The sequence below is a fragment of the Oryzias latipes genome, chromosome 20 (assembly GCF_053564925.1).
Source record: "Oryzias latipes strain Hd-rR chromosome 20, Olatipes_Hd-rR_3.1".
Classification (NCBI taxonomy): Eukaryota; Metazoa; Chordata; class Actinopteri; order Beloniformes; family Adrianichthyidae; genus Oryzias; species Oryzias latipes.
The window spans coordinates 528,679-553,592 of NC_136256.1; the positions used below are offsets into that span (position 1 = coordinate 528,679).

General features: G+C 45.8%; 1 protein-coding gene across 1 annotated transcript in view; it reads left to right on the plus strand.

Annotated features, from left to right (window-relative positions):
* The first annotated feature begins 20,042 nt into the window (after positions 1–20,042).
* Positions 20,043–24,914, plus strand: part of reck (reversion-inducing-cysteine-rich protein with kazal motifs) — a 65,498-nt gene continuing 60,626 nt past the window's right edge. The window contains exon 1 of the mRNA XM_078938366.1: positions 20,043–20,237. Coding sequence (XP_078794492.1) covers positions 20,165–20,237 — 73 coding nt within the window. The 5' untranslated portion in view covers positions 20,043–20,164. The remainder of the gene's footprint in view (positions 20,238–24,914) is intronic.

Genomic DNA, 24,914 nt, shown 5'->3' on the forward strand with positions numbered 1-24,914 from the left:
GGATTGAAAATTATATTCTAAAACAGAACATTGTAGAGTTTTTAGTTTAAATTTTTTGTTCCCATTTTAGATCTCTTTTATTGTGAAGCCCTTTGGTAGCTTCAAGGAGGTGTAGAGTGCTACTTGAATAAAGTTTCATTCATTCATGATCTTTTTAATAAAATCAATAACATTATTTATAAAATAAAACAATGACCAATGACACTCTATGGTTTTCAAAGACAAAAATTCAGGACAAATATACTAATACATTTAAACAACAATAAATAGTGGATCCTCTGCCGTCATAATCCAAATAAAGACTTTGAGGCTGCAGCTCCTCATGTCTCACAGTTTGTACTAAAGCTGAGCAGCTGTGTCCTGCACGTCTGTTTCTCATCCAGTAACTATGAATAAAGCACATTTCTAAGTCTTCTGCTGCAGCTATGCATAGATCTGTGTTACCTTTTCACCAGAGTTCCCTCGTTTATTGTAGGAGTTACATTCTACCAATAACCATGATCGGTGAAATCCACGGAGTCTGATTCCGGATGTTTATGGCAGTAAAACTCCTCACTGACTAAATACACTTTTCTCACACAGACATGAACATTTTCACCTTTTCTCTGGTTTAAATTCTCAAACCTTCATAGAAATTAGGTCCAGGATCATAGAATGAAAACAAAGATCTGATTGATCACAGATTTCTGATCTGAAGAGCTCCACGTTTCTGTACAGGAGACACGGCACGGACTGAGGAAATTGATTGACAGGGTCTCCAGCCAATCAGGTCACAGAACAGGGGGAGCTGTTTAAAAAAAGCAGCATGATCACTCTGAAAGAATGAGCTAAACCGGGAAAAATGAACTGTGTCATAGAAAGGAAAGACTGTCTTCTGTTCTGTTTGACGGAGATTTTACAGGGTCTCAGGTTGGAGCACAGAAGGGGGAAGAAAATGTCACGTTTTGATCGTGTGGCCAGATTAAAAAACAACATGGGTCTCTGATATTGTTCAGTGGGCCACACCAAACATGGAGGCGGGCGGATCCAGCCCGTGGGCCGCAGTTTGCCCATCCCTGCTGTAATCTCTCAATGTTCAAACCTTCAGGAAAAATGTGTTCAGTTTTATGGAACAAAATCAAAGATCTAAATCCTGATCAGAAATGTATGTAACTGGCAAGCTGAATGCATTATGTACAGGAGACCTGACACCGTTGAGACTGATTGATTGACAAGACCTGCAGCCACTTAGGATGGAGATCACAGTGTGCTGTAAGAAAGCTAGAAAAACACAAGAAAAACACAAAAGCAGTAAAGTGCACAAAAAAGTCACCCAAACAGGGTTTTAGCAAGGGACCATTTTTCCCAGTATGCTGCCTTCACTTAAATACAGAAAAAGCTACACGCCTGTATTTCTTTATTGACACGAATTTCTTTAGACAATCTACACTTTATAGATTGTAAATAAAGATTATAAACAATTCATTTAATACTTATTTTGTATGGTTTAGGACACTGATTTCAACACCAAAATGTACTACTGCTCCTCCTACTACTACCATGACTACTACTACTACTACTACTACTACTACTACTACTACAAGCATAATTCCGGACTATAGAGCACACCTGATTATAAGCCGCACCCATTACATATTTTTTTCAACTTGTCCTGTCCAACAGCTGGGCAAACAGTTGAGAGCTGAAGGTCTCTTGTGTTGGACAGATTTTACTTTATCAACAGGGGTTATGAACCCCTGTTGGAATTGAGGCCAAACTTTATTCATTTTAATCATATTTGAAAATCTTTTGTGTTGGACCGGACGGAAAAGGAAAGGAGGGAAGAAGAGAGAGGGATGTTAGAGGGGGGGGGGGGGGGTAATAGGCTGATTATAGAAGGGGGGGGGGGGGTAAAACCATGAAACAGCATAAAGCAACAAATTTCTGGATGGTTACACTCATTACAGTGAGGTTCAGATGTAATACAAATCTATAAGGGCGGGGCCTGTCCACACACACACTCAAATGTTATCAACACACCTATTGGCTCCAAAAATGTTCACATGTCAACATGTACACAATACAAATACTGTTCACACACACAAACCTATGCCTTCAAACCAACTAGTGTGAAACATTTCATTCATTCACACAAACTATTAGTGTAAAGGTGAGCTAACACCTGTGCTCAGGTGAGTGTTTATGTTCTAAAATGGATGATGGGATGTATAAAGAAGGAGGGAGGGTGTGCAGCCATCCCCACACCACAACCCCCCAGTACCCATACGGCAGCAGATACAGAAGAAAAGGATCTGCCACCCAGGCCAGGGCCAGCAGGACCGCCACGGGGGCCCCCAAAGCCAGAGAGCAAGGAGGCATGGGGGGACAGAGAGCGCAGCCCCCCCACCCCCACCGGAATTTGTAAGGAATTTACATTAAACTTGCGTCTTCCTCGACACAAATACTGTACTCCCCCGTCTCACTCTTACCTTTTCTGCTTAAGCGCCACCTAGCAGCCGTTAGAGAGAGAGAAAAATGGATACATTAGCTGCATCATTGAATAAGCTGCAGGGTTGAAAGCGTGTGACAAAAGTAGCGTTTTATAATCTGGAGACTATGGTAATAATAACGTCTGGATTTTGTAATCATTTTTTTCATCTTTTCTGATCAAAATGCCTTTATAATAATCATTTATCATTTATGCGTATATGGATGCATATTCATGGATATGTACAGTACAGTGATCCCTCGCTATAACGCGGTTTACTTTTCACGGTTTCGCTACTTCACGGATTTGCATCGTGCATTGTGTTCTGCATTCTGATTGGCTATAGAGTCACTCCGCTTCTTCTCTACCTGTGCGTCAATAATGTTGCAGTTTAATATGTACAAGTATGTAAATCAGCTTTCCAAATTACGTACATGCAAATCATCTTGCAATTTCAAGTTTCTCTAAAACCCATAGAAAATTGAGCGACACCAACTGTCAATCACTATGCTCTTCTCCCGAACAAACACACACAGCTGCACCGCAGGCTTCAGAAGGAGAAAACACTGCAGCTTCTCAGACTGAAGAGCATTAAAATACACCTGAGCCACTATTTGTCCGTTTGTACTTTGTATTTTTTTCATGATCATTTTAAATTTTCTCCCGTTTAATTCAATTACTCTCGGGTCGCGGTGGGCGGGGCTAATCTCCGCGATTTGAAGCCTTCTGTTTACATCGATGATTCAAATTATTATTTGATAGTACAGAAGTTATTTGTTGAAAAAAAACGTTTTTAAAGTACTTTGATTTGTGAAACAAATGTTTGAGCCTGTAAAATGGTTTGTTCTTTCTTTTCTATGTATAACAGAGTATTTAATTGTATAATAATTGTTTTAAAAAAAATAGAGGTTTCTACTTCACGGATTTTGCCTATCACGGGTTCTTTCTGGAACGTAACCCCCGCGAAAAACAAGGGTTTACTGTATATACCTATAGATACTTGACTATATCAGTCAATTCATGTCAAATATTCAAACTATGGGTTCTCCACATCTATGTGCACAGTATTCCCTCTTGATATGGGGGGTGTGGGACCAGACACCCACCCACAAAGACGCACAATCTGCAAAAACTGAGAACCACCCTCCACCAGGCGAAGAATGTCCGTCATGATCCTGACTCATCAAGAACTCTGCTGAAGCATTTCTGATGCTTTGTGAAACATTAAAGAACAATGGAATATTGCTCAACATAAAGAGTTTTTTTTTTAATTCAGAGTAATAGACTGTACTGTAGCGTACTTTATAACGCCCATTAAAAGTGTCTCTCTGTGCCTTAAAACCAGGAGCTTCCTCCTTCATCAGTTCAGTGTCATCTTAGTTTTTATCTTAACTTTTTAGAAAAATCAATGCAAGTCTGAGCAACAATCACAAAAAACAAGACCTGACTATGGAAATCTGGATTTGTTTGCTGAAGCCCGGCAATGCTGTTGTTGCCTTGAGTTTTGTTTTTCCGGATGATGTGTTTTGCTTTTTATGTGCATCCTTGAGACAACTTGGATAAAGTGAACTGAAAATAATAGAATTTGGTGTTTGCAACTTTCCTGTTTTTCATGGAGAATCCTCACTGTTGTGTTTATTACTTATTACACTTTTACATCTAAACATGTTCTTGCACGCCTGACTGAATCCACAAACAAAAGGATCCTTCTGTCGTTCCTGTAAATGGGTCCAATACAGAGACGGGGAACAGAGGGACATCAGCCAACCTTCCCTGTCACTTTGGTTTACCACAGAATGTAGGTATGATTTGGAGAGAGCCTTTATGCAATAGCCAGGGCACTCAACCATATACTGTTTCACACCATTTGGAAACTTTGACTAGAAGTGAACTGTGACACATGGCTCTCTCAAGCCAAACGTGATGCATGCACCTCCTACTTTGCAGGGCCCTCCTTCTGTGGCCCCTCACAGCTCAAACCTGTCCACAGCAAATGGAGCCACAGGGGGCCGATGTGCTGACTGCAGCCCAACAAGCTGCTCGCTCACGACCTTTGATCTCTCATAAAAGAGCATGTCCCTCTGGACAGAGAGCTCCTCAGTGTTTGTCGGCTGTTCTGCACAAAAATGCCGCCTGGCCTTGTTGACACGGGCATTAGGCAGACAAAAGGGGACAGAATGGGAGGCCCCCGTGGACACCAGCACTTCCTGTCACGGATGGTGTGCTGGAAAATCACCATTTCTGTCTCCAAACCACAGTGCTGTTGTGAAAGCTAAGGTGTTAATAAATGAGAGGACAGAGACAGAATGTCTACATGAGTCAGAGAAACAACATGAACTTCCTGTTTCAAATGGGAGCCCAAAGATGGTGATGGTCCTGTGAGACTGTGTGAAGGATGCCCTACATGGAAGGAAGATCCATTCATTTCAGCTGCAGTCCTCAAATATTTATAGTCATTTGATCTGGCTCATTCATGACAACGTGATACCCCCCCAGTGGCGGTTCTACCCTGAATTACTCCCCGGGCGAGACCCTCCTCTGGCGCCCCCCCCAATAGAGTCACTTTGTCCATTTATTGTAACTGAAAATACAGTTAGGAAATATTTAATCAAACACAAATAATCTGAAATAAATATTATAAACTACAAATCACACAAATAATACACTAGAATAAATGTAACTGCTGCACTAAGAACAGAAAACACTAACTAAAACCTAACCTTTGTGGCCTTCCTGATGCAAGCTTGTCAATAACGTCATCATATGAAATCTGCTCCCCCCCTGAATGATTGATACTAACAACAGCAGGTTAGTGAGTTGCTCCTGAGACATTGGTGATCTCAGGTATGACTTGATCAACTGGAGTTTTGAAAAGCTAGCAGCAGCAGCAGCAGCAGCAGCAGCAGCAGCAGCAGCAGCAGCATGCTACCATCACAGCTTATTTAACATTATGAACTAATATACAACAATGAAACACAACAAAAACGTTGTGTTACAGTAGAGCAGACAGACACACGAATCATAACTAATGTTACAAGTTAAGGCAGAGCAAACATTTTAGAATAAATATCTTAAAAATGACGTTATTTGCAATATTTGGGCCTACTTCAGTTTTGGTCATGATAGACCAAACAAGAGATTTTTCCTCTGCAACGTTGTTGTTGTTGGAGGGCAGGTAGCATTCGAATTTAGAAAACGTGCATCTAGCTATGCGATAATAACCTTTTCTTTGTCTCTTTTCTCCTCTTCTTCTTTTCTTTTCTTTCTAAATTGGGCACCAGCTTTGACCTTTTTTCTCCATATTTCAGATGTTTTTGCATTTAGCATAAATGTCCTGACATAGGTATCAAGTCTGTCAACTAAACCAACTGTCATCTAAGTGAAGAATTTTTTTTGTTTTCCCATTTTTTATTTGGGCATTTCACACAAAAATAACCGAAAAAGCATGATTTTTTTATACCTTTTTTATACCCGCAGCCCCCCCCCACCCCCCCACCCCCGTTCGTCATACATTTCCAGAAGGAGCGCGTGCAGCTGCACCCAGGGGCGCCAATTCGCTACATGGCGGCGCAATTTTTATTTTTATTTTTTCATCAAGCACTGAGCCGCGGCCCGCGACCGTTGCCCCCCTGGAAGAAGATCCAGCCAGGTTTGCGCATGCGTTTTGCGCTCCGTGCTCACCTCTCAGCCTGCACCCTTCACCCCGCGCCCCCTCCCTTCTCCTTCTTCACCCCGCGCCCCCTCCCTTCTCCTTTTCACACACATTTGCGTCTACTTCTCAAAGACAGGAGAGAGCGCAGCTGCGGGGCGGGGGCGCCGCCAGGTTTCAGGCTGTTACAGTCTGTTACTGTCTACTCTGTGATATAAGTAAACCAATAGTGATGCATAAAGTATTTTACAAGAGCTGAGCCGCTGGCACCGCCCCTCCGTCATTTTTCCGCCCCGGGCGATCGCCCGTATGGCCCGTGCCTAAAACCGCTACTGTACCCCCCCCCCCCCCCCGTTCCTCCACGTCTGCTCTCCAACTGCCCCCCCGTCCATCTCTGAAAGCCACAAGTGGCTGAAATCTCACATGGGAGACAGCCTGGTGTTTGCTTTTCACCCCCTTGTTTTCGAGGAAAACAAATCCAAGACAGTATGACGCAGCAGTGATGAAGAGCTCCCCCACAGTTCCCAGCCTTTGCAAGAGACCCCCACATGACCCACCGCAGACAGCAGGCATCTGCCCACACCTGACTGCTCTCAGGCTACGTTCACACTTCAGGGCTTAATGCTCAATTCGGATTTTTTGAAAAGATCCGAATTTTTTGCAAGACCGTTCACATTTCCAAGTAAATCCGAACTTTTGTGGTCTCCAGTGTGACCGTGAGACGACCCAAAACTGACCCGCATGCGCAGAAGAGTCCTCAACAGTGAACGACGTCACTCGTTGTTTGCGGAGCCAACGTGAACAATGGATGTCAACAGTGGAGCTCTTTTTGCAAATCGTCTGTACCCACTGTAGTAGAATGAGGATGTGTTCAGGCCGCGCGCGCCGTACAGACAGGAGAAGAGCGCGTGCAGCGGTGGAGAATGGGGGGGGGGGGCAGTGTGGGCGCATTCATGTTGTGTGTTACGGAGGAAGGAGAACGGTAATAGAAGGTTTCCCCCAGAATAAATGCTATGGAGTCTTTATTAACCCGCTCTGGAGAATCCTGGAGAATCTAAGGGTCAGAACAGGGAGGAGGAGGAGGGGGAGGATCCGCCTTGGGTCCCCCGCGCTTCTGATCACGGTCGGAAAGGGGAGAAAGAAAAAAAAGTAATCGCCGGAAAGGTTCAACACCACGCTCGGCCATTTAGCTGGAATTTTTTTCAAAAACCGCCCGGTTGAGATAAGAGCCCTGGAGTTTGGCCTGAATAGAGCTGTCACCCCAAATATTAATCCAATCGGTGACCTCGCTTCTCTTCCACTGACTGGTCTCAGCAGCATCGTCCGCCATGGTTGATGTTTACGTTCTTGTTCCCGCCTACTTCAACGCAAAATGATGACGTTTGTTGCGTATCGATGACGTATGGTTCGGAATCAAGCCGCCTGGCCGGTCAGACGGCGGTCGCAATTGAAAAGATCGGATATGTTTTGGAATCAGGACGGCATACCCAAGTGGCCTGGGTCGCAATTGAAAAGATCGGATCTGTGTCGTTCAGACTGTCATGAAAAGATCGGAATTGGGTCGTTTCAGCCTGCAGTGTGAACGTAGCCTCAGACTCTGAATGAGCAGAGTTAGGTACCACTGCAGGCCTGTGGCTGCAGCTGAGACCTGACGTGAAGTTTGGGTTTCTGTCTCAAATTATTGAGGGAGGGACCTAAAACTGTCATGATCAGAACACGAAGCGGACCCAAGTGCTGGAACCCAGAAGGAAAAACAGGTAAATGGTTGGTAAGTAGGATTTATTTTACTGATCAGATAGGGCAGTGAGCAGACGTGACTGTAGATGTGGAGGGTGGCTGGTGTCTGACGAGGAGCGTGGCTGAGGCTCTTGAGGGAGGCGTGCCTGGAGTTCTTGGCGAGTGGCGTGGCTGGAGTTCTTGCGGAGTGCTGAGACTGTGGATTTTGAGGAGGGAAGGCGTCAGCCTGGAGATAGAGACAGCTGCTGCTCAAGGTGGTGTTGACTCAGGACTCTCGTGGCTTGAGATTAACCTGAGGCAGAGAAGACAAGGTACAATTGACGCGGTACAAGACTAGGGGGAGCCAGACGTGAATCACAACGTCACTAAGCACCATCAGGGTTAAGGGACTGGCGATGAATGCTGGAGCTGGGTCTCCTTATGAAGAGCAAAGGCTTGATGAGAAGATAGGATGCAGCTGAGTCAGGAGCAGAGCAGAGCTGGGAGAGGGAGGAGTCAGACCGAGGCACCATGACAAAAAACCCTGTTTACCACAACCAGATGTAAGCAGCAATGAGTTACAGTACTCTGCTACACTTCCTCATGTAACTTTGAGAATGTTGCTCTTGTTGGACCGGCCCCACTGCACCATGCTTTTACTTGAGTAACCCTGTCTAGAACCAGTACTCTTACTCCCTTACACTAACAGTTAGACAGTTGGACTGGAGCACGGTTACCATCTTGTTGCATCTCGTCTGAGCAGCGAGATTAGTAGCCTCTAGAGTTTTGAAGTTGGTCCCGTTTTTGTCTGATCTGAGTTTCCAGCAGCTGAAGAGTAGATGGTCAATTTGATGTCATTTTCTTTAGTGAAGCTCAAAATGTTCTCTGCAGGTGAAACTCCAGCTGCTCAGTTCAGACTCTTTAGTGTGCCTGTGACGCCAAACAGCCTGGATGTTCACGTTGAACAAGCAGAGAGGGGCTTCTTCTTTGGTGCAAAATGTTCACATGGTGCAAATCTCATGAATTTAGCTCCAGGCTTTTTCTTTCTACGGTGGCCCAAAAGAGTCACAACACAACACTTTAGATGTCGCAACACAACACAAAATAACACACTACAATTCGTCACAACCCTAAAAAAATAACTCACAGCACAATAACTCACCGTGTTGTGAGTTACTGTGATGCAAGTCAATTGTTTCGTGTTGTGTGTTATTGTCTTGTGAGTTACTCAGGTTTGTAATGAATGACATTCACCTGGAAAGTAAACGTCCTTCTGTAGTTTTGACTTTTATTAAAGGTGGAGTCTTTGAAGTGTCTTTAACAGTTTATTCTACAAATGTCTAAAAACTACAATGCCACCGTGACAAACAGTTGTTTTTATTCCAGTTATTACAATTATCCTTTTGATTGTAAAAAACTGGATTTTGCACATTTTCATTTTTTATGGCTGATACGGTTTCTCCTTTATACCATTCATTGCAGTTCTCTTTGCAGTATATATAGTAAACAACATTACTCTGTTTGTAGCTGGGAATTTTGTCCTTTGGATGAACCAGTTTTTGTCTGAGAGTATTAACTGGTTTTAGATGAACTGGGATGTTATGTTGTTTGAAAATCCTTTTTAGTTTTTCAGACAGGCCTGAGATATAGGGAATTGAAACACTGTTCCCTTTCGGCACTTGTTTCCTCTTGTCTTGTTTTCCTGTATGTTGGGATCTGGTGAATGCCCACTTGGGATATCCACAGGTTCGGAGGGCTTGGTGGATATGTTGCTCTTCTTTCTTCTTTCCGTCAGAGCTTGTGGGCACCTCCTGGGCTCTGTGTTGTAAAGTCCTGATGACGCCTAGTTTGTGCTGTAAAGGGTGGTTTGAGTCAAATAACAGGTACTGATCTGTGTGAGTAGGCTTCCTGTACACTTCATCCTGGAGCTGTCTGTCCTCTCCAATGATCTCTGCACAGTCTAGAAAGGCTAGGGTGTTGTCCTTTGTGTCTTCCCTGGTGAACTTGATGTTCTTGTCTACTCCATTGAATGATCCGTGAAAGCCTCCACTTCCTGGATTTTGATCTTGACCCAAGTGTCGTCCACATATCTGAACCAGTGGCTTGGAGTGGTACCTGGGAAGGAGTCCAGGGCTCTTCTCTCGACTTCTTCCATGTACAAGTTGGCCACAATGGGCGTGATTGGAGCGCCCATAGCACAGTCGTGCCTCTGCCTGTAGAAGTTTCCCCTGAATTGGAAATATGTGGAGTTGAGGCACACTTCCAGCAGTTCGCAGATGTGGTTCTGGTGTAACTTTTTCCATAAAGAGGAACAATTTGACTGGATCTTAAGCTGAAGAATTACGGCGCACGAGTATGATTCCTATTTAGAATTGAACAGTGGATGATACATTACAGAAGAGTATATACAGTATTGCACAGTCCTATGCCATTGCACTTGAGATTTAACAAGTTGTCCATGGGGTTGGGGGGTTACAGTGATCTTCCAGAGTTCAGCAGTCTGACTGCTTTAGGAAAGAAACTGTTCCTCAGTCTGGTGGTCCTGCTCTTTATGCTCCTCAGCCTCCTTCCTGAGGGGAGCAGGGAGAACAGAGGGTGAGGGGTGAGTGGGGTCTTTCAAGATGCGGGAGGCTCGTTTCCTGCATCTGGTCTCAAAGATGTCAGTGGTGGTCTGCAGGCTGTAGCCCACATTCCTCTGTGCAGCTTCAGTGATGAGTTGCAGAGCTTTCCTCTCTGCCACAGAGCAGCTGCAGTGCCACACCGTGATGCAGGAGGACAGGACGACGTCCACTACACACATGTAGAAGGAGGACAGGATGCTGTCCACTACACACCTGTAGAAGGAGGACAGGATGCTGTCCACTACACACCTGTAGAAGGAGGACAGGATGCTGTCCACTACACACCTGCGCTCCTGAGCCTCCTCAGGAAATAGAGGCCCTGATGTGCCTTTTTGACCAGGCAGGAAGTGTTGGTGCTCCAGGAAAGGCCGTTGCAGATGTGCACGCCCAAGTACCTGAAGCTGGAAACCACTTTCACCCCAGCCCCTCCGATGTTAATGGGGGGGGGGGTCTGTCCTTCCTGAAGTCCACGATCATCTCCTTGGTCTTCTTCACGTTGATGCAGAGGTTGTTGACTCTGCAACAGCCCTCCAGATGTTCCATCTGCTGTCTGTAATTGGACTCCTCGTTGTTGGTGACATTGATGGATTCTGTGATGGGGGTTATGACCAGTTTTTCAAAGCATTTCGTGACTATCGGCCCCTGTCAGCACCTCTGTGAGCTGGTGTGCACAGTCCCTCAGCACCCGTCCAGGGATGTTGTCGGGTCCAGCAGCTTTGTGAGGGTTGATCCTCTGGAGGGTCCTCCTAAGTCACGCTGAAAGGCTCTTCGCCAGGTGGGATGGTGAGTCTGGTGCTGGGGGGCGGTGTTGGAGTCCTCAAAGCGGGAGAAGAAGAGGTTGAGTGCGTCTGGTAGAGAGGGCTCCTCAGGGCATTGTGCATCTCTGGTGTTGTAGTCTGTGATACACTCAATGCCCTTCCACATACTCCGGGGATTATTGAACGTAAAGTGTCCCTGAATCCTTTGAGCGTATGCAGCCTTGGCCCTCTTCACCCCAGCATGCAGTTTCCTTCTCGCTGCTCTGAGTTCACCTGGTCACCAGACTGGAACGCAGCATTCCTGTCCTTCAGCAGAGACCGCACCTCTGCGTTCAGCCAGGGTTTCTGGTTGGGATAGTCTGTTACAGTCCTGGTGCACTTACTGATGTACCCGAGGACTCCTGATGCATAATCCTGCAGGTCCACCTCCCCCTCGTGCAAAGCTGCCTCCCTGAAGACCTCTGCCAGTTTGTGTGCTGGAAACAGTCCTGCAGAGCTGATGCAGCCTCACAGGGCCATCCTGTGATGGTCCTCTGTGTTGGTGCCTGGCATCTGAGGAGAGGGCGGTAAGCAGGGGCCAGCCTGCTTGCAATGTGGTCTGAGAAGCCCAAATGAGGATGGGGGACAGCTCTGTATGCATCCTTTTTGTTGGTGTAGACACAGTCCAGAGTGTTATTTCCTCGTGTTGGAAAGCTGATGTGCTGGTGGAACTTGGGCAAGGTGTCTGTCAGGGTCACATTGTTAAAGTCCCCTGCAACCACGTAAAAAGCCTCCGGGTGCTTGTGCTGGAGCGAGCTGTTGTGTAGCTCCGTTTGTTAGCGTTAGCATTAGCATTAGTGCCCGGCAATGTAAACAGCCATGAAAAACACTGCCGTAAACTCACGAGGCAGATAGTGTGGCTGGTATTTAACAGTCATAAGCTCTATCGCCTTGGAGCAGTGGCTGTTCACCACTGTGCAGTTCATACACCAACCTTTGTGGATATACAAACACAATCCATCCCCACTGGCTTTTCCCGACTGCTGTTTGCAGTCCGCCCAGAACAGAAGCCTGTCGAGTTGAAAGGCTGGGTCTGGCATGTTGTTGTTCAGCCAGGTTTCCATGAGACAAATCATAGCAGAGTTCCTCATCTCACTGGAAGCCCCCAGCCTCAGTTGAAGCATGTCCATCTTGTTGTCCAGGGAGCGGACATTGACCAGGAACAGAGACAGGATCGGCGGCCTGCCGGCGTTAGCCTTTAGCCTTGCTAGCACTCCGCTTCGTTTACCCCTCTTACATTTCCGCGCACACCGCTTCCTCTTGCTCTCTACACTCAAAAAACGTTCACTTTGAATGAACATAAAAAAATTATGGAAAGGATTTCCACATGATTAGATTGCGTTACTTGAACAAAAATGAATCATGTTGGTCCTACTTAATTTATTTAGGTTGGCTCAACTTAATGTATTTAGGTTGGGTCAACTTAATGTATTTAGGTTCAAACTAATAAATTTAAGTTGATTCAATTTAAATAGAGCAGTTGCACCCAACTTTAAATTGATATTGTTGCTCACTCTAAAAAGAAAAAAGTTGATCCAATTTAATTGAATCACTTCAATTGGTCACACCTAAGTAAATTAAGTTTATTTAACTTGAATTTTTATTTATTTCTTTAATTTTATTTGTTCATCTGTAATTGATATATTGTTCCAAAGTTACAACCAGTGGGTCTTTTAATTTTCACATCAAAGACATGAATTACCCAGCAAAGTCCCACATCACAAGACAGGAGCTCAATTACCATGAACTCTGTGTTAAGTATTGGAACATTAACAGTTTGCCACACAAGGGGGTTGGTCATCATCCTCTACCAAACTTTAACTCATGGTGCAAAATAAAAATAAACATAACAGTTTAAATAACTAGTTAAAACAGAGTAAAACAGCTAGACAATAAAACCCATGGACAAAAACTCACACTTAGACCCCAATCTGCCCAGATAGACAAAGAAAATGGTATCCCACAATTCCTTGCGATTACTAATGCATCCAATTTAATGGTATCATGTTGGATCAACATGATTGAAATTAGTAACTTTTAAATGGATTATTTTTATGTACAATCGACATGATTCATTCACGTAAGATTTACAAACATAAAATTTTCTGGTTGAAATGACAAGTTACTTTTTCGTTAACTTAATTGGCTGGTAATTTCCTTTTTTTGAGTGTATTCGGCGAACATCCTTGTGCCACCTCGGTGTCATCAGGAGATGCAGCCTACCCAGTAAGACCTTGAGTCCAGGGCCCGCTGTTGTGCTCGTGTCCAAACTGTCCTTCATGGTCATTATTTCGGTCCGGCTGTATTTTATGCGCTTCTTAACGCTGGCGGTATCTATGACTTTGACCACAGAGTCTGCTAACACAGCATAGTCTGCCAGAATAGTTCTAGAAATGGTGTTGGTACCGGGAGCATCAGAAGCCGCTGCACTACTGAGCGCCGCCATCTTGAGGATTAAAGAGGATCATGAAAGAGGATCCCTCACCAGCATTCATTGCCAGTTCGTTGTCCCTCTATGGTGCATTAACTGGTCTCAACTCTTGTCTCTAGGTTTTACTTTGCATGCTTTATATTAACTACTTCTCCACCTCGTCAACAGGACAAATTGCCACGAGTCAACCTGGATCCTTCCCTTCACACTAGTAGACAGTGCTACATTCAAGATCCAAATCCTCCAGCCACGCCACGAGTCCACTCAAGTCTCAGCTCCTTTCCACGCCTCGACTCAAATCCTCGCCACACCACTGCTCCTAGCCGCTCCGCCAGAATCCCCACGCCATTGGATATTCATCAACCATACTCAGCCACTGGTCCTCGCCCAGAACAATAAATCCGTTAATTCTCCATCTCATTCTCCTGTGATCCTTCCGTGTTCCAGCGTCTAGGTCTGCTCAGCCTGGCTGAACATGACACTTCTCCTTCAAACAAATGTGGAAAAAATGTGAAATGTAAATTAAAATGATGCAATCATTCAAATGTTTTCGGAAAATTGCCAATAAAATGACCATATAAAACACACTTTAGTGTGGTGCAATTCTAAAATATCCACAAAAAAAAGTCAAATTTAGCCCCAGATATTATTATCTAAAATGAATTACAGGTAAATTTGAACCATTTTTGACAGCAGCGATTTCTTTTTTTTTTTTTTTTTTTTTAAACTTGTCCTGTCCAACAGCTAGGCAAACAGATGAGAGCTGAGGGCCTCTTGTGTTGGACATATTTTATTTTAACAAGAGGGGTTATTCATCTTCAGACAAACCAAAGGTATGTCTGAATAAACCCCTTTTGTAATTGAGGCCAAACTTTATTAATTTCAATCATGTTTGAAAATCTTTGGTGTTGGACCGGACGGAAAAGGAAAGAGGGGAAGAAGAGAGAGGGACGTTAGAGAGAGGGGGGGGGGGTAGGAGGGTGATAATAGGAGGGGAAGGGGGGTAAGACCATGAAGCAGCATAGAGCAGACAGGTTTACTGGTTGTTTATCGTTACGGTACGGTTCAAATGTAGTACAAAAAGGGCGGGGCCTGTTCACACACACTCAAATATTATCAACACACCTGCTAGCTGCAAAAAAGTCCACATGTCAACATGTACACAAAACAGATAGTGTTCACGAACGCATACCTATGCCTTTAAACCAACTAGTGTGAAATCTTTCATTCATTCAATCATGCAAACTATTAGTGCAAAGGTGAGCTAACACCTGTGCTCAAGTGAGTGTTTATGTTCTTCTAAAATGGATGGTGGAACGTGAAAAGAAGGAGGAGGAGCGCCCAGCCACCCCCACACCCAGACCCCCGCCGCAGCGGCAGCCGGAATTCCCCCAACGCCATACGGGAACAGGCAGGGAACAACCGCCCCCCGGGCGACCAAGACCGCCACCCAGGCCAGGGCCAGCAGGACCGCCGCGAGGCCCCCAGAGCCAGAGAGCAGGGAGGCGCGGAGGGAAAGAGAGCACCGCCCCAGCCCAACCAGGAGAGCAGCCCCCCCGCCGCGCCGGAAGAGCCCAACGCAGGGCCCCACCGGAGAGGGACGCCCACAGCCCCAGACGAGCACCCCACCACCACCCAGGAGTTCCGGGCATCCCCCCGCCCCGACCCCAGGTACGAGCCAGGACCCCCCAAGGGAGACCCGCTCCGCACTCCAGGCAGCCACCCACCCGGCCCACGGTTGGTCCAGGTAGGAGCAAGGCAGGGGACCGCCGCCCCCGCCCAGGAGGGGGGAACCCCGGGGAAAAAAGGGCGGCCCACAAGGGGTGTTATAAATATGGCCCGACCAGGCTCGGCCATGTTGGAAGTTTGGCGGGGCCCAGCGCCCAGGGGCAAGGACCAGGACCCACCCCCAGGGACACGAACACCCCCGGCTCAGGTGTAATATGAACCCCCCCACCATGCGGAGAGAGCACCGCCGGGCCCAGGGAGCCGGCACCCAAGGGACACGGCCGCCATCGCCAAGGGGCCCGCACCCCCCACCAGGGAAGGGGTAGGGGACAGATGGACCCAAGTCCCACCTTCCTTGTAAAATGTGTGTGCGTGTATGGGTGTTTGAGAGGGTGTTTGTGTGCATGTGTGTGTGTTTATGTTTGAATGTATATATTGAAGGGGGAGGGGTGTGTGTACTAAGGGGGGTGCAGTTAAAATTGGCGAGTAGGGCACTAAGGGGACATCTCCTGATTACTCACAGTGATGTCCCCTCACCCTCCACACCAAGGGGCCCTAAATGTCTAAGGTGCGGTTAAAATTGGCGGGTAGGGTGCCAGGAGGACATCTGCTGCTTGCTTGCAGTGATGTCCAAGCACCCCCCCTACCAAGGACCCTACATGTCTAAGGTGCAAATAAAACCGAAAGGGGGGGCCCACTCCATACGGCAACCATAGGAGGGGGGCCACTCCCAAGTAGCCCCCCCCCAAGGCGCATCGCAGGCTAGACCCCTCACCCCCTCACCCTAATATGAGGTTATATGAGGAAGGGGGTAAGTTGGGGACAGCTGTCCCCCGGTGGTCAAACAGCCGTCCCCCAGCCCACCCCCAGCAAAGGGGCCAGGGCCACCCAGCCCAGGGGCCCCACCCCCGAAAGGCGCCGACACCCCAGGCCCGGCACCACCCACCCCACACAGAGAGAGAGGAGCCAGAAAGCGTCGCCCCCCCCCCCCGGAGCAAGCCCAGGCCCCCACCCCCAGACGCCGGCCCTAGAGGAGCTCTGGTCAGGCCTCGACAGCAGCGATTTCAACATATACAAAAAAGAACACTTTTAAGATAAAGAATGAAAAAAATCCTAAAAACGATAACAGGTCATTTGTAAAATAAATATTAATTAATGAAGTACAAATGGGACATGTTAGAATGGAACATTTTTAGCTCATTTTATGTCATTAAATTTTAAACAGTCTCCTCTAGCGTGATGACATCATGGTGTCTTTTGTCTGCGCCGACCTGGTTGGGGCGCCTTCTCATCTGCGGCCCCCTGTGCCATCCTGTTACCTCGGGGGCCCAGAGGCTCGGCTTCTCAGTTTTGCATTGTGGTCATCCAGGACAAGAATACAACACAAGTGGAGGGATGCATGGCAAGCAAAAGGTATCAGAAATCGTCAGGAGACAGTGTGGTGCAGTAAAGGCAAATCACTCTCATGTCTTCTGGAGCTGTTTGCAAATAGGACCATTTTGGCATTCCATCCATCATGTCTTAACAAATGCTTTGTGCTATACAATTCCCCTTCAAGCAGGTAGTATTACATCAGGGCAAAATTTCTGAAACAGTCATGCCTGAAGATCAGTATTTGGTGAAAATATTCCTGATTGCAGCAAGGAAAGCAATAACCAGAAGATGGCTTAAGCCAGAACCACCAACCCTCACCGACTGGACTGAAATAGTGGACGAGATTTATATCATGGAAAAGATGACTTTTGTTTTAAGATTGAGAGAAGGAAATTTTAAGGAAAAGTGGGACAAATGGGCTGTATATAAAATCTCACGGGCCATTGTATGACCTGTTTACATTTGGCTGACAGGTTTTATTTATTTATTTTCCTTGCCTTTTTTATTTATTTAATTATTTTATTTATTATTTTAAAAAAAATTCTTCTCTTTGTTTGCAAGGCTCAATTTGTTTGATGTCATGTACAATTGTTCTATGTCTTGTTTACAAAAAACGAAAAATAAAACTTAAGTTATAAAAAAGAAGAAATCGTCAGGAAAAGCCTTTAGTCATCAAAAGGAGCACAGACTTTACTTATGTTGTCCCAAGACGGGTGTAAAACGTGGCGTTTTATTGCGTCCAAAACGGCGTTTTGTTGTCACATACACATGGCGTCGAAAACTCCAGGGCATACACAGTGGATTCTACGTGTTTGTCATCTTTTTTTCTTTTGCTGATTCGTAGAGACCGTATTGTTTGGATTGTTAGTGTCTATTTTGCTGCTTCTACTTTCTATGTTTTTGTTTACAAATATCAATTTCATTGATGAACAAATGAAAATACCAAAAAAACAAAAAAAGAATTCAAAAATACAACAGAAACACTTGATGCCCATTTAAAAACTGTAAAAAAGTCATGGACAACCCGATCTCTGCTCTTGGGTGGAACATCATTAAAATGTCTTTTCTTTATAGGCACAGGTTTGTTTTAGTGATGCATAGTTAACACAAATAAGTTTAGTCAAAGCAAAAGAAAAAGAGAACAATAGATATGCCCAGGAGTCCAAGTCATCATTTTTCCAGGGAAGAAAAATACAAAGCATTTGGTTGGTTCTAGTGGTTTTACCTCTGGACTATGAAGGCCAGCTATAGCATGAAGTCGGCCTTAGCCTATTTATCCAAACACAACGGCACACAACCAATATGTGACACAATAAAACAGCATTTTGGACACGCGGTTTTTGATGGTCAAAACGCTGTTCTTTACGCCGCTTTTCCTGGCGATTTATTGACACAGCATCTGGACGTCCTCGCGGGATTTTGAGAATTTTCTAGGCGGCTCACAGCGACTGGCTGCCTTAAGTCTGTCAAAGTTTTGCATCAAGACCATTGACTGTTCTACTATTAAGGATCAAGACAGAGGAACAGAAACAGACTTCAGCAGACTAAAACAGAGGGGCAGGATCAATTATCATTGATTGTTTAAATAAAAGGAAAAAGTTTGTTTTACCAAACCCAAACAAACACGCAACCAATGAGAAGAGAGATGCACGTCCATGTGCTGCCATCCACAGGACAGTCTGGTCCTAAACTGTACATCCTGGACACAGACCCCAAAGTTAAATACATTTAAAATAAAAGAGGGGGACTCCGCTGACAGACGAAGAAAGGGATGATAACATGACTCCTATTTCCAGTCCTAACTTTACATACGTGTATTTGCATCAGGCTTTTCCCTCACTTCAAGAGAGGTGTGAGGTGGTGCAGTGGTTAGTGCCATAGCATCATGATGTCATGTACTTCTGGGTCCTGGATCTTCCCATACACCGACAGCATGCTGACGTAGTAATTAGTAGTGATTGTGTAGTTAAGATATGTGTCATTCAGAATGAATCCACAATGTAAAGCAAGCAGTCATTGTCACAACCATCACATCACACACGGAACAATACGGAACAAAAACCATAACATGACATGAGTTTAAAACACACACACTCAGATGTTACTAACATACCTGTTGGCTCCAAAAATGTCCAAATATCAACATGTACACAACACAACTAATGTTCACACACACAAACTTATGCCTTCGAACCAACTAGTGTGAGATATTTCATTCAATCATGCAAACTATTAGTGCAAAGGTGATTTAACACCTGTGCTCAGGTGAGTGTTTATGTTCCTCTAAAATGGATGATGGGATGTATAAAGAAAGAGGGGGGGTGTTCAGTCATCCCCACACCAAGACTCCCCAACACCCGCACGGCAGCAGGCAGAGAACAACCGCCCCCCGGGCGATCACATCCACCACCCAGGCCAGGGCCAGCAGGACCGCCGCGAGGCCCCCAGAGCCAGAGAGCAGGGAGGCACGGGGGGACAGAGAGTGCAGCCCCAGCCCAACCAGGGGAGCAGCCCCCCCACCACGCCCCAATAAAAATAATTTTAGGAATATTTCATTCAGATTTGTAATGTAAAACTGCTCTTTCAAAGATGTGAATTAGGTATGCATGTCTAGAAAATGTGTGGATTCTACTTTATTATTGTGGGTTGTACTGGCTAAAACACTTCAGGCAGTCTTTATCCAATAAATGCAGTTGAATACATATTTATCAGATGCAGACTGTTACCTGACATGTTTTAGGTCATTTCAATAGGATGTTTTTTTACAGTGCAGTTATTCGGTTTTTATAAGCCAGGAAGCACAAACGCTCTGTGTCTGACACACGTTCCTACAGTATCATGTTGTGGTCAATAGGCCTGGATTTGGGGTATTCTAAGGGTTTTACTGCACTGTTCTATGACTCTTGCTGCTCTTTAATATAATTTGATGTTTTTAACAGGACTGTGTCTGTTTGCAGTTTGAGCGGCTAGTTTCAGCGGATCAGTTGGATCATGTGACCTAAATATATCTCAAAATGTGGGACAGTAGATGTTCAACAGCTGTAGAGTTTTAACAATAATATTTGATCCCATAAAATGCACAAAAAAACATAGAACAATAATTGTGCATGTCAGGAACCTGGTCAAATGGCATTTCTCAGTTTCCAATGTAGCAGATGCAGCAGTAATTAGTTCCTTTTTTCTTCGCCGTTAATGCGTTTTTGCGGGACATGAACATGTGGAGCAACAGTTCAACATCTGCCTGCGCGCCTCGCTGCGCATGCTCCGTGCGCAGCATGGGAGGCTGCGGAGGGAGGGGGGGAGGGAGTTAACGGGACCCGCGGAGTGGGGAGTCTCAGTTTTCCGTGTCTAGTCCACGATGCACTTTAGGACTTCAGGAAGATGCGCGTGAGTGTGCGGATAACCGGGCTGCTGCTCGCCGTCATCCTCTGCTGCGGGCCGCTGCGCGCTCAGGGTGAGTGCGCGACACTGCGCGTGCGCCTTTTCAGAGGTGGAAGGGGCTGAGTTTGCTGATGAAGTGCTGCTGTTGGATTTGCCGAAGTGCGTGTTGGGTCCGTTTATTCCGGTAGTTCGTTTCTAAACTCATGAAAACTCGGACCGACTTTAGAGAAAAACTTCCCTTTGATCTGGAACTTGAAGCGCGCGCGCGCGCGTGAGGGTTTGTCGGTGAGCGAGCGGCTGTGCGCCGGACGCCCCGCCCGTCCCGTCTTGGCTAGGTGGCACTCGGTTCTGCTCGCTCGTGCGCGTTGGTGTGTGAGAGTCTGAAAGTGAAGAAAGCGCGTGCTGGGGGCGCGCGCTCGCCCGGGCCGGGCCTCTCGTTCTAAAAGGAACGTGCTGGTGGGTCGGCCTTTGAAGCTCCGGCACATGGGTGCAGGATGTGGACGCTGAGCCCCCCTGAACACATGTGGGACATGAAAGAAGACTCAGATCCTCATTTGGACAGCAGATTGACGCCCCCCACCCCCCCAACAGTGAACGGTCCGAGAGTCCAGAAGAAATGAAGGGATGGAGCGGGCCGTGCAGAACTCTGCAGAACCGTCTTTCATGTTGTTCCTGGAGGCTGAAGAACATCTGGAAGCACTTAGACTCTAGAAAGCAGGAGGGCGGGATGCAGGCCGGCCCAGCGCCGCCATGTCCGCACAGCAGAACCTAAGAACAGCAGAGTGGACGGACGCCTGCAGCTCCGGTCCAGGTTCCAACCAGAGGAGGATGAAGGGCGTCTGTGCCTGCTCTTCATCAGAGGGAGGTTGGAGCGACCAGAGAAAGTTCTGCTGATGCAGAATGTTGTGATGAGCATAAATGGTTTTCATTGTGTTGCATTAAATAGTGTAACCAGACCGCAAACTCTGCTGTGCTCTACAAGACGGACCGCACAGAACTCTTTTTCAGACTCGGACCTGCTCGGTCTTTGTTCTAGCCCGTGCCAGTTTGCTTCCTCAAAACGCCGGCTTTGATTGGCAGGTGTCACACATCACTGGTTGGTACCAAACAAGCTTAACAAGAGGGCCTCAGGTCACTTGCAGATGAATTCTGGTGTGGTTCACTGTCGCGTTCAGGCAGATGGACTAAACTCTAACGTTGTTTGTGAAATGATGTGGGACACATGGTGCAGTTTGGAGGGACTGAGATTGTCAGAGAACATTTGCTTCCTTTCTTTGTTTAGAGAAAGCGATTTTGCTGATGTTAAATGGAGTAAATCAGGACAGTTCTCTCCTGTAGAGGGACAACAGGCCCAGCTTGTGAGGAAGACTCCATCATCATCCTCATGCAGCATTGTCTGCTGTGGTCCTGTCCAGTGACACATTAACATGACTGCACCAGAGGCCCACACTGTGGAAAACTGCTGGATACCAGTAATTATTGTAAAGCATTTTACAAATGCATCAAATGAAATAAGAGTAGAATTTCTGTGTACTGTATGTCATTTCACATGAATAAAGCTGTAAATGAAATACAGAACACTGATATTTTACTGTATTTCATTTTACAGCTGTACTGCCCTAAAATGAAGTACAGTAGTTCCTGTAAATGTTCCTACAGTAATTATACTGCCATTCCTTTGATGATAACATTACCGTTTTCACCTTTTGACTCAGGCAGGTCATTACTGTCACTCTTGCAGCTGTTTTCAGCCGTATTCACATTGAATGAGCTCTTAGATCAATGCAACAGCAGACAAAATGAAACTAACAGATGCACTGAGAAAATGTCTAAACTCAACACACAAAGGTTCCCACTGGGGCTTGAACCGAGACCCTCTAGCTGTGAGTGCTAACCACTACACCACCACGTCAACACAGTTTTTAATGGACCTCTAATAAAATGGTAGATAAACAATAAATAGTAAAGTTTTCAGCAGCTACTGTCTTCAGACAGAAGGTTCTCCTCTGACCACTTGGTCAGAGGAGAACCCCCCCAGTGGTGACAGGGCACAAAAAGACTAGAGCACTGCATTTCAACATATCTATTTGTCAGAATGTTGGTCGCGTCCAATCTTTAACTTTTGTTGGCTTCCACCTTGTCCAGCTGTAACCTCACTACTATAGAAAGCCACAGATGCCAGTCAAATCATGATAGTTCTGGAGTTTGATGGAGGAATTGTCATGACGCTCTAGGCGCGAGGAACCAGACCCTGGAACCCAGAAGGAAGACAGGCAAGTGTTTTTGGCGAGAAAAGGACTATTGTTTCTCCAGAGATGGTTGTGGTAATAGTTGAAGGAGGTCCGGACTTGACAGCTGGTGGCGTGGCTGGAGGGTTTAGTGCGGTTTGTGTGAGCCGTGGAGTCTTCTGGCTTCTCTGAGCAGCAGAATGGCAGGAAACGCTGACGTCACTCGTGAGATGATGATGATCCTGAAGCAGAGAGCAAGGATTAGTACAAGGCTGAGAGCACGAGAGCACGAGAGCACGAGAGCACGAGAGCACGAGAGCACGAGAGCACGAGAGCACGAGAGCACGAGAGCACGAGAGCACGAACTGTAGCCCAGGCTTAGTCACCATAAGGGGTAACGAACTGGCGTTGAACTGATGAGTGAGGTTTCCTTTTAAGCAGCATGGCAGATGAGGTGAATGGCATCAGCTGGTGGCAATCAGGGAGCAGAGCAGGCAGAGCTGGAGGGGGAGGAGTCTGACAGGCACCATGACAGGAATGTAGGAGTTTCCTCTTTGGAAGTTACATTGTTATCATATTTTTATATTTTAGAGTTGATGTTTGTTAGGTAAAGTCATGTAAATCATGAATGAAGTCACTCACCCTCTAACATCTCTTTGCTACTTTACTACTGAGTTGTGTCCGGTTTGTGTAAAATCTGTCTAAACGTGTCATAAATTGTCACCCAGCTGGACGTTTCGCTGTGTGCAGAAGCTCTAGACTTCAACATGTGTGCTGTTTTGTCATGACATGTTAAATGAGGATTTTTATGGATGCCTTTGCTTTATACAGCCCTAATGTGGAGTTTTCCCTCTTCCCCACCACTGAAATATGGAGTTTGAGAAATGATTCAAAACTTGTCCTGAAGGAATAAAATGACCCCGCCCCTTTGGGTTTGGAATGGAGGGAACCTTGTGAACCACAGAAGAGCTGGTGATGGTGGTGGCATTGTTGGCTCCACAGTGGGAAAGGCTGATAGATACTTCTGCCAACTGGGTTTAACTGTTTCAGTCTGATGTGCTCACAAAAACACTGTTCTCAAGTTCAAATGGAAACAGCTGAATTGTATAAAATACTCATTGGTTTGTTACAATAAGCTTGTATTTTTCAAATATTACCAAAGAAAATTCCTCCAAATATTGGCTGCTGCTTGTATCAATGTTTAGGTTTTCAACCTCCAATAGTGTCACAGTTTATCCATTGAAATGTCTTGGACATTCATTCTCTTGGGGTGAACATACATCTATCCGTTCAGTGACACAGAAAAGGTAGATACCATGAATGTTAACAGAAGTCTTCTTGGGGGGGTCACCAGACCTCAACAAAGTTCTTCACCCCCTCTTCTCAAGACTTTGAATTCAGTTTCAAAGTTCCTCTCTTTGAAATCTTTTCCACTCGTTTTCAGTCCTCAGACTCTTGTCTTTGCTTCCCAAGTCTCAGAGTTTGTTGGAGAAAGTCTCTGAAGCTTCTGAGAAGACCAAGTCCACCGGAGCCCACATGCTCCTGATTGTTCCCAAATGTTCCTCGGCCTGTGTCCATGCTGTCTGATCCCTTCTGTGGAAACAAAGTCCACATATTTCTACGCTTTTAAGTCTGAAATCCTCAGAGGACAACTGAAGTAGAGCCCAGAGTCTGCCGATATGAGGGGAAATGTTTGGATTTTATCTGCTTCAGCATGTTCATGATAGGCAGAGATTCTTCTTCTGTGTAGCTTTCAATGCTCAGCTCCGAATGGGAACAACCCGTTAACCCATGAACAGGAAATGACCTCTGACCCGCTGAGGGTCTTCTGCAGAAGAGGGCAACTTTTCAACACTGCTGGCTGGGCATAAACTCTGCAGCACGTGCCGTCAGTGTTCCATTTCAGAGCTGAGTCACTTTTCTCCTTCATGTGGTTCTGCAAACATGCAGACATGTTAGCCGTTTACTACAGCAAGACGTCAAGCTGCAAAGTAAATAAACAGAGAAAGTCCACTCTTTTGGTGGAAAAATGGGCAAAGAGAACAATTCTTCAGCGTTTGTGTGCTACATTCAAGTGTTTCAAGCAAAGCATTTCTGCTGCGCCGGTTAGGAAGCCGTGATCTGAGTGGATCATTCTGTCAATGGAAAGATGATTGACAAGCAGAAATGCAAAGATCCAGGAGTGGATGTTCCCAACAGAAGAGCTCAGACTCTGCAGGTCTGTCAGACCGGTGACCCCACATTTACTTTGGTCCATCTGCATCTCTGATGCGTTGCTTGGGGAGTCCGTCTCACGACCGTTAGTTGGTTTACCGGGTCTTCATTCTCCGTTTGGACCTTCAGAGGATGAACCTCCATCCACTGAAGAGCAACGTTTTCCAGAACCTTTAAAGTTCCGGTTCTCCTCCAGCTGCAGAGAAAACGGGTCTTGTTTGGACAAACTTTCTTTTCCCTATTTGTAATTTACAATTCATGCTAGACTTTTTTATTTCTATGAATTTCTTAATTTGTTGTTTTGGTTT